We start from the raw sequence: 10,456 nt of genomic DNA on the forward strand, positions 1-10,456 counted from the left end.
CACCACTGGTGTCTGCACGCACAGCTGGTATCCCCAAACCCACTCACTTTAGCCCTCCTGTTCCTGAACTGATTCCCCTGTCTAAAGCGCTTCCCTTGATGGGGATCGCTTTTTGGTGTATTTGGGCTGCATACACCACCACAGAACTCCCAGAGGCGGCGGCGCCCACTATTAGGTCTCCAGAGTTGGCGGCTGAAGCTGCAGAATCTCCTGAGGTAGTGGTGCTCGCTGCTGTGTTCCCCGAAGAGATGGTGCCCGCTGCGGTTTCTCCAGAGGTGGCGGCGCATGCTGCAGAACCTCCTGAAGAGGCGGTGCTCGCTTCAGCTCCTTGCGTGGTGGTGGCACCCAGAAACGCATTTTCAATCTGTCATGTCAAGGTCGAAGGAACCTTTGCCGAACTCTCCCTGTATCCTGAGGCTCTTGTGTCTCAGTTTTCCCCAGGTCCCAGTCTCTACCAGGGAGGGCTCCTGTTCCCGAGTTAAGCCCAGGAAGGGCTCATGTGCCCGAGTTAAGCCCAGGGAGGGCTCCTGTTCCCGAGTTAAGCCCAAATAATGTATAACTGCATGCACGCATAAATAATACATAAATGCATGCATAAATAAATTCATAAATAAATAATGCATAAAACAATACATAAACCAATGCATAAATAAATGCTTAAATCAATCAATCAATGCATAAATAAATTAATGAATGAATAAATAATAAATGCATAAATCAAACCATAAATAAATTAATTAATGCAAAAATGAATGAATGAATAAATAAATAATGCTTAAATCAGTCCATAAATAAACAAATCAATAGATAAATAAATAGATACATGCATGAATAAATAAATACTGCTTAAATCAGTCCATGCAAAAATGCATAGATAGATAGATAGATAGATAGACTTGCCTGGGACTCGAGCTGTGGAGAAAAGCCTCGTTTGGACCGTGTGCTGCAGACAACAGAAAAAAACGGCTCGTTATACTATCAGGTCTCCACAATACCATTTGAAACATTATAAATATATCAGTGGTTATACCTCCTGTGGTACGTCTCCTGTTGAATGATTTTAGAGGAGGATTTCTCCTCCTCAGCTTTCCTCCGTGGAGGTGTGTAATAGCGGTATTGTAAGAGCGTGGACTTGTGGTCTGATTTGAGCGTTCTCGGGGTGAAGGGTTTCTCCTGAGTGAAGCGTTGAGTGTGTTTCAGCAGAACGTCTCCGCTGTAGGTATTCTGTGTGGGATCCTGAAAGCTTCTGTATCCTCTCTGACTGGCGGATGTGGCACAGGATGAATACGCGGGATGCCAGTGAGCGTTTGGGCTTTGGTACGTCAGCTCTGAGGCGGATGGGAAATGGTTCGCAGGGGATGGATATGCGATTTGTTTGGAGTGGAATGAGGTGTTGATCCTGGGTGAAGACATCAGCGATTGGTCCAGGCAATGATAGGCACTGTCGTCACCCTGAACAGAGGGTCTGCTCTGGAAACAAAGCGTAAACTTCAGTCCTGAACACAATTTCTGCACAGCGACGTGATATCATGAAGCAAAAGACATTATCTTACATTCTTAGAAGAACGGGAAGTTCTTGAGTTTAGACTAGTGCTCCTCTGGGAAGTGGATCTTCCAGACTGACTTCGAGTGTCTTTCCTTAACTGCTCACGGCGCTTTTGATCAACATCTACAGAAAATAATAAAGACATTTTTTAATTAATGAACTAGTATAGCAATTCATATTTGGCTAAATATATTTTATTTGGAATATTAAATATTTTATTTGATACATTACATACATTTATAGAGTTGATCTTTATACATATAAATGCATACATTATATTTTTGATATTTTAAAATATAATGTATATATGAAATATAATTTATACATTTATAAAAATATAAATAACTATTATAAATATTATATCTGGTTAAATATATTTTAAAACACATTTTATTAATGCATACATTACATTTTATATATTTTAAAATACATTTATATTATATATCATAACAAATATTTTATTTGAGATATTACATACATTTTTATTATATATTATATAGATTTATACATTATATTTTATACATATTTAAATTGCTAAATAATTTTCACCTACATTTGACATTGCTGTACATGCTTTTAGGCACCGAACAGTCCACAACAGCTGAAAGAAAATAAAAGAAGTTGTTAAGTATATAAACAAATAAACTTGGCATCCTTATAACAGTGGCATGTATTAGAATTACCTTTGGCTGAATACAGCTTTCTGTAATGTGACAGCATGTGGTCTTTAATCATGTATTGATTCATCAGTTTGCCAGACGAGCCAAGACTGTAACCTGAAAGAAGAATATTAGAGCCATTACAGACTATAAAAATCAATGTATTCATACAATTAATAATACAATAACACAACCACCTGAAATGAGATTATGCATTAACACACCCATCAGAAAACAATGGTACTTTTTGTTTAGTGTTGTAAAGTTACATGATTTAACGCGTCTCTCTTAAATGCACATGCCATGTACATTTTGAAGAGATTATAATCGTCTGTGTTTGGTCAGATTATTATATTTGATTTGGCGAATATCATTTAACGTTACCTGGTTTAGTGTCCATGATGAGAAACTCCTCGCGAAAATACTCGCGTTCCACCGGAAATCATCGTGTTTAACATCCATATGAACGTCTGAGGTAATGCAGTCAAATGAATAATACTTGATAAATACGTATATTTTATTGTATCTTCACAGTTATCATCTTTCACAGATGTTCTGCAAGCTGCCGGCTAGCTGTCCTCGCTACCGCGAAGCTTCGCCGTCGCCATGTTGGTTGCTATGCGTGCGTCTGACGTCATGTAGTCGGTAACGTAATCACGCACACGTCCCCAACTTCAGCTAGTAGTCTCGCAAAAGCCAACAACATTACAGCAGCAGTTTTAAAGATGTTTTCTTTGGATTGGCTCTAAACCTCTCTTTTCTTTATTCACAGTTGATCTAGACAAGTCATAGAAGCAGAAGAATCCTAAAACAGTCAAAACGTTTTTTGTTAACCTGGCAACACGTCCCTTATGAAAAGTAACCATGGGTTTACTACTAAAAAATAAATAAAATAAAATAAAATAAATAGGCTAATAAAATAAAAAATAAAAATCATGGTTACTATAGTTAAACCATGGTAATTTTGCTTCACTAACCATAGTTTAACCATGGTATTTGTAGTAAAACTGTGGTTATACAAATGGTAATCAATTCGCCAAAAAAAAAAACAAAACATGGTTACTACACAAAAACATGGATAATACTTTAATAAAATGTAATAATTAATTTTCTTAAGGGAAATCTGTGTATATCTGTGTATACTTCATTTCTTTCTTTTTTCTTTGTTTTGCTTTTATAACTGCACTGCCTTAATGGTTTGATGTTTTATACTTGTTTGATAAAAAAATAAAAAATAAAAAAAAAGGAATCAGAAAAGAAGATTCGCGATACGCGCTTCGAAGTTCGGATCTGAATCAAATGATTCGCGATCCGATTCGAGCGCATCGAATCAGTGAATCATTTTTGCGACGCGATGGTTTAACTGATTCGGAGTTTCGAAAGGCTCCGTTTCAGCATCACTACGTGCATTTTAAAATCATTACAAGCGATGTCGAAAGTCGAAAATGAATGGCTCTTTTGATCTGTTTTTCCTAGTGAATCGAGTTTAAGTTTGAATCAATCGGAGCGGTTCCAGTGTAAACGACTCACTCGATTGATTCGGTTTGTCTGTTCCTCTTTTCTCTATCTTCAGCCATGTTTACACTGTCACCACTACTACTGGCTTAGCTAGTAGTAGTTTTATGACATTAACTGAAATAAGCGAAAAAAGTGTGATGTTTACAACTAAAATATCAATATTTCCAATAAATAATTGAGAGATTATTGTTCCTGATTGTATTAGTCTATAGAGTGATAGTCAATGTAAAAAGAGCAAATGAAAGAAGCAGATGAATACAAAACAGGGCGACTCTACTAAATTCTACACCCTTGGAAATAAGATTGAATATGCAGTTTGAGTAATATTTTGTAATACATAAAAGAAAAAATCACATGCATCCGACACTGCATAGACAATTTTAAACACATGCATTTGTACATTTTCTCTCATAAAATACGACACAAGACAAAATATGAGCCGCTAGTTAAAGTCTAAAAATGTCCAATAATTTACCAAATGATACCAAGATCTGTGTTCATTTGAGACTGAATATTTCATACACAGAAATGCACATGTTGTATGATGGCATGCCATTACTAATAGATGTGGAGGCTTAAGGAGGTGCAGTACAGTCTCATCCATATTTCATGAGGAATCTCCGGGTGGTTCCTGTTTAATGCATACAGAAGACATCAGCAAATGATGATGAAGAACTATATCCTTCCTGTAAATGTGATTTCACAGAGCTAAGCATGAGGTAGCATAATTAGCATTTCAAAGACATTTCACATTTAAATAAAAAATCATATCAAATCACATTTGTAATACAGAAGAGTAATGTTATTATACAGAATACACATTTTATTTAATGTATTATTCATGCTTTGTTAAATATTATATAATAATATTATTGTCATATTAAAAATAAAAAATATTAATGTATTATTTTTTTAATACACAGTATCCTAAAGTAATGGTGTAAATTAATATACCTTGTTTGTACATCATTCTGTGAGTGTATGGCTTGAACATTTTTATTATGAGTGAATATTGTTTTTTATTCAGATATATTCAATTTAATTCCAATTTAAAACTATTAAAATACATTAAATTTGACAAAAAAAAATCCATATATTATTTACAATAGAGAAAATAGTGCTAACTGAATTATTAATATTAGTATTATATAATAATATTATTGTAATTCTAAACATATAATTTAGTGGAAATTAATCCACTATATATGATTTCTACATTATTATGAGGGTGTTTATAGCTTGAATACAGCCCACAGTCGAAATGAATAATTCATATTTGTGTGTAGTCGTTGATTTGCTGCTGGTGAGTCAGTCCAGCCCTCCGCACCTGCTCTCCATGTGCGCCGGCTCTCAGCCGCTTCTGTGCCGCATTCACGCCGGAAAAACGCGATGATGATCAGTGAGTATCACTTCTATCTGTCAACCTCAACATGACACGATCATATGTCAGCTATTATAACGAACACGAATGACTAAAGAGCTGTTATAATGACTTAAAGCCTGTGGGAATCGTGACACAAAGGATGAGACGCTGAAACAAAGGCAAGCGCAGATGTTTGGCGCTGTATTTGCTTTCCTCAGAGTGATGCCAGTGAGAAGCTGCTGAGAGTGAGATGTTGGCTGGTGTAGAGAGAGTGAGCTTAAAGGAGCAAAAACACTCCGAGAGCAGCGAGAATGTGAACTACTAGTCTCTCCGAGCTGTGCACATACTGTTAGGATAGCTTGATTTCGCTCTGATACGGAAAGGCGTGCTCATCATGAAAATCCCGCTGGAGAATCCGAGGAAACAGGGGAACTGGGACCCTGAACAAGGTTAGTTGTGTCACTTGGTTCTTTCACTCAAGTTGAGCTTATTTATTTACAACGTTTGCGGGTTTGTTGCACTTTTTAATGAGAAAACATCTTTAATTTCAATATGGTCTGATAGATTATTGCTGGTATTTTTAATAATCAGATTTTAATAATCAGATTTAATTTTCTTTCTTTCTTTCTTTCTTTCTTTCTTTCTGTGTGTGCATATATATATATATATATATATATATATATATATATAATTTTAATTTATGTATATATCAAAAGAAAAATATATTTATAAAATATGTCTTTATTTATAAATATTTTTGGATTGAATATCTAGGCTACATGTATATCAAAAGAACATATAACGGACATTTTTTAATATATAAAGTATATTTCTATACTTCATAAGTATAAGTATATTTTATTTATATAAAGTATATTTAATATTTTTTTCTTTTGAATATAATGCCTGGATTATACTTCATTCAAAAATATATTTACAATTATTATTATATAATAATGTTTTATTAGTTTTAGTATAAAGAAAATGAACACACACACACACACACACTCTATCTATCTATCTATCTATCTATCTATCTATCTATCTATCTATCTATCTATCTATCTATCATATATATATAACTTTTTTTTATGAAGCATGATCCAGGCATTTGTCAAGTTATAAATTGCAAATATATACAATTTGATATTCTCTGAGTGCTTTAAAAATCACAAAATCATGTTGTTATTACTGTAATCAATGTATTTTATATATCAGAAAGGGCTATTGTATATATTTTCATTGAATTGTTCTTGTTAAATTTTCATGGACACGTTCATCAATGTTTGTATATCTACTTGATTGGATATTGATTTGCGAGGGCTATACGGACAGCTTTTATGTCTCAGATATAGTGACATAGGTGTCCTTGAGTCACTCAAAGTCCAAAATTATGGCTGTTCAAGTGCATTTATTGATTATTAGGCAATACAACACATGCACATGCAAGTTCAGTCTATTGAATCGATACATTTAATCCATGTGATCTTTCATAAATCCCAAACTTGCAACATTTTCGGTTTCATTTTTACAAAGGGACTGTACTGAAGCATGCTGAGGGGCGTGGCCTGCATAAATTATGGGGTGGTTTGAGCATTACATCATTGTGACTCACAGGCTCCGCCCACTGTCCCCCACAAAGGCAGCGTTGAATGTTTAAACGAGGCGACTGAACGCAGCTGCGCTCATATGAACACATGAATGACTCTCAGTAGGGACCCTACATGGCTTTGTCCTCCTCAAGATATCATCTCTCTCACCTTGTGCTGCTTCACCCCGTTCATGAGCGATAAGGCCACACTATAACACGCCATAACAGGGACTGTACTGAAGCATGCTGAGGGGCGTGGCCTGCATAAATTATGGGGTGGTTTGAGCATTACATCATTGTGACTCACAGGCTCCGCCCACTGTCCCCCACAAAGTCAGCGTTGAATGTTTAAACGAGGCGACTGAACGCAGCTGCGCTCATATGAACACATGAATGACTCTCAGTAGGGACCCTGCATGGCTTTGTCCTCCTCAAGATATCATCTCTCTCACCTTGTGCTGCTTCACCCCGTTCATGAGCGATAAGGCCACACTATAACACGCCATAACATCTTAGAAAAAGAAATATGTTATCTTCTGAGAGCATCTCTCTACAGTGGTAAAGACATAACCTGGAGAGCTTCTCTGAGTGCTCGCTGCTGCTTAACCAGACGATTAGATAAAAGCTTCTCACGAGACTCACAGATCACTTCAGGATCTATAACTCATGTTACTAATGGACTGAATTATAACACCTTCTTCATGCATGAGCGCTCTGTGATTATGAACTGTTATTCAGTTGCACTCTGTATTGTTTAACACGGTATATAACACTATATTTAATGTACACTGGAAAAAAATTGGTGTAGAAACAATTTTCACTCAGAAATTGCTAGTAAAATTCACAAATAATTACAAAGAAATGGCAAGTAACACATTAAATTAAACATTCAATTTTGAAGTATAAAGACTGAAATAGTATCTTTTTGTAAAACATACTCCAATAATCTTAACTTTGAAAAATTAAAATATTGTATTATATATTGTAATAAAAATATATATTTTTAAACAATTAAAGCTGAAATAAGGCAGTATGACAAATAATGCTATAATTTCTATTCAATAATACAATTTCAATAATAGCTCCTTTTTCATATTCCTGTAATGAACATTTTGGGGGAAAATTTGCTTTATTTTCATGAAAACAATTTCACAATGCAAAAAGTCTTAATGCTCTATAAAGTCTTAAAGTTCTAAAAGTCAAAAACATTGTAGATGGTAAAAAAAATGTACACAGTAAAATAGAACTAAGTAGAATATATATTTCTGCAGAAAATATATTTTCACAGGAAAAAAATTACAAATAAGATTCTCTTTAATATCTCAGTTCTTCTAGACAGAAATGAAATGAAATGGAGAGCAAACAAAGACTTTTACTGAAGTCTTCAGAAAAACAATCCCATTATTCTGACATCTCGTCTAGAATTTCAGAATGTCTCAAACTGTTCTCAGATCTGCCAATTCTGCAATCAAAAGTCAGAGATCTCAATATGAACTCAAATATTTCTCATCAATATCTTTTCAGAACAATATTTGGGGGAAAATTAGCTTTATTTTCATGAAAACAATTTCACAATGCAAAAAGTCTTAATGCTCTAAAGTCTTAAAGTTCTAAAAGTCAAAAACATTGTAGATGGTAAAAAAAATGTACACAGTAAAATAGAACTAAGTAGAATATATATTTCTGCAGAAAATATATTTTCACAGGAAAAAAATTACAAATAAGATTCTCTTTAATATCTCAGTTCTTCTAGACAGAAATGAAATGAAATGGAGAGCAAACAAAGACTTTTACTGAAGTCTTCAGAAAAACAATCCCATTATTCTGACATCTCGTCTAGAATTTCAGAATGTCTCAAACTGTTCTCAGATCTGCCAATTCTGCAATCAAAAGTCAGAGATCTCAATATGAACTCAAATATTTCTCATCAATATCTTTTCAGAACAATAATCTAGGATGCTATCAACATAAAATGAGCTCTATACTAATATTTGTCTCATTTATGTGTATTTTAATAAATAAAATAGCGACCAGCGTTATTTTAGCATCATATTATAATTTTTGTTAATATTTTGAATTAGATTTTATTTTTATATTTTCTGTTTTCACTTGAATTTTAGTAAAACTTTTTATTTTTATTTCAGTTTTAGTTATTGTAGTACATCAGATTAAACTAAACAACTAGCTGAAATAAAATGTTTATTTTTATATTTTATTTTTTTATTAATTCCACCCTCCCCTCCTCAAGTAACAAAAATGTTTTGGTTTTAGTTAACAATAATAATCCTGTCTGAGACAAAAACCTCCTTTAGGTCTTTGTAAGCAGTAAAGCTAAAAGATCTATGTAATATAATGTTCATTCTAGTTGCAATAATTCCAAATAACTCATTTATCTTCTCCATCTGTCTGTCTCGGTCTCTGTCTCTTTTTAGTGGCTGTTCAGACAAACATCGTCCCTCCGAAGAAGGTCCAGTCCGGTGCGGTCCAGTCCAGTCTGGTTCAGGCCAGCGTAGCAGCCATGCAGAAACCGATGGGCTGTGAGATCAAAGCTAACGGTCACTGCGCTCTCCCGCGCCTCTCCATCTCGTCCCGCTCGGCCAGCGTGGTGACGGGGATGGACGCGGGTGCAGACGGTGCTGCGCTGCACTTGGTAATGAAGTGGAAGACGGTGGTGGCCGTGTTTGTGGTGGTGGTGACGTACCTGGTGTGCGGCGGTCTGACCTTCTGCGCACTGGAGCAACCCTTCGAGAGCAACCAGAAAGACAACATCACGCAGGAGAAGGCTCTGTTCCTGGAGAGGAACCCCTGTGTTTCTCCAGCCGAGCTCGAGGCCCTTATCAAGGTGAGATCATGAGATCAGAGAAATATTCAGCTCACAAGACGCTAAAATGGTAAATATCAGTCGTCACTCTATATCTCCAATAACATGTCTTAGTAAGCTGAGATTTAAATGATCCAAACATATAATGCAATGATGATTGAGAGACGAAGAAATAACCATGAGATGTTCTGGAGGCTTGTGAAGATCATTCCTCCGCTGAGGAACAGTGAAAGTAAAGCTTCTGGAAATAAACGCTCCTCAAAAGATCCTGATGATCAGATTTGAGACTCTAAAAAATGACTGATGGAGAATCAAGTAAAGCCAAGAGATACATTACTGTAATGAAATTTTTAGGGAAAAATAAGATAAATTCTCATGAAATCAATTTCAAGCAGCTGTGAGATCAAGTAAAATAAGAATAATTACCTTTCCTGAATCAACTGTCAATAAAATATAATTAAAAACCTTAAGAAGGGCGGATTCTGTACTATGAAGAGACCTAAAACCTGACTGGAACATATTTATAACAGCATTCATATCTAAATATGAAGCAAGCTAAGACAGAACAACCTTCTCTAAAATTTTCGATAAGAAAGGTAGTTTCGATACTTGATCATCTTGAAGACATCATCCTCATGAAATCTAATTTACATGAGGAAGTTTACAAAGAATTGCAAAAAATCCTCACACATCTTTTGAGTAGCCTCGAGACAATTAGTAGGCGCAGGAAAAATCACTTTATTAATCGTATTAAATAGAATATTAGGCTTGTTTGAGTTTTATTAATTATATCCGAATTATATTTTTAAGCTTATAAGTGCATTACCGCCACCTACCTCTCAAATGGACCATTGACACTCCTAGTTGAGATTGCAGATAGAGTGTCAATGGTCCATTTGAGAAGTAGGTGGCGGTAATGCACTTATAAGTCTGCGATCTGCCGTAAAGCAAGAAGAAG

General features: G+C 35.1%; 2 protein-coding genes across 3 annotated transcripts in view; one reads left to right on the forward strand and one right to left on the reverse strand.

The window, feature by feature from the left end:
• LOC107678724 (spermatogenesis-associated protein 7-like) overlaps positions 1 to 2,805 on the reverse strand; it is a 6,622-nt gene extending 3,817 nt beyond the window's left edge. For both annotated transcript variants that reach the window (XM_016474098.1, XM_016474097.1), the window contains exons 1-6: positions 2,590 to 2,805; positions 2,230 to 2,322; positions 2,100 to 2,147; positions 1,554 to 1,669; positions 1,031 to 1,470; positions 901 to 943 (exon numbers count right to left, since the gene is read on the reverse strand). In XM_016474098.1, the coding sequence (XP_016329584.1) occupies positions 901 to 943; positions 1,031 to 1,470; positions 1,554 to 1,669; positions 2,100 to 2,147; positions 2,230 to 2,322; positions 2,590 to 2,605 (756 nt within the window). In that variant the 5' untranslated portion in view covers positions 2,606 to 2,805. The remainder of the gene's footprint in view (positions 1 to 900; positions 944 to 1,030; positions 1,471 to 1,553; positions 1,670 to 2,099; positions 2,148 to 2,229; positions 2,323 to 2,589) is intronic.
• A 2,664-nt stretch (positions 2,806 to 5,469) lies between these two features.
• The window catches only part of LOC107678739 (potassium channel subfamily K member 10-like), a 14,521-nt gene continuing 9,534 nt past the window's right edge, over positions 5,470 to 10,456 (forward strand). The window contains exons 1-2 of the mRNA XM_016474116.1: positions 5,470 to 5,535; positions 9,110 to 9,519. Of these exons, the coding sequence (XP_016329602.1) occupies positions 5,481 to 5,535; positions 9,110 to 9,519 (465 nt within the window). The 5' untranslated portion in view covers positions 5,470 to 5,480. The remainder of the gene's footprint in view (positions 5,536 to 9,109; positions 9,520 to 10,456) is intronic.

This window comes from Sinocyclocheilus anshuiensis, unplaced genomic scaffold (assembly GCF_001515605.1).
Source record: "Sinocyclocheilus anshuiensis isolate Anshui unplaced genomic scaffold, SAMN03320099.WGS_v1.1 scaffold208, whole genome shotgun sequence".
In the NCBI taxonomy this organism is placed as follows: Eukaryota; Metazoa; Chordata; class Actinopteri; order Cypriniformes; family Cyprinidae; genus Sinocyclocheilus; species Sinocyclocheilus anshuiensis.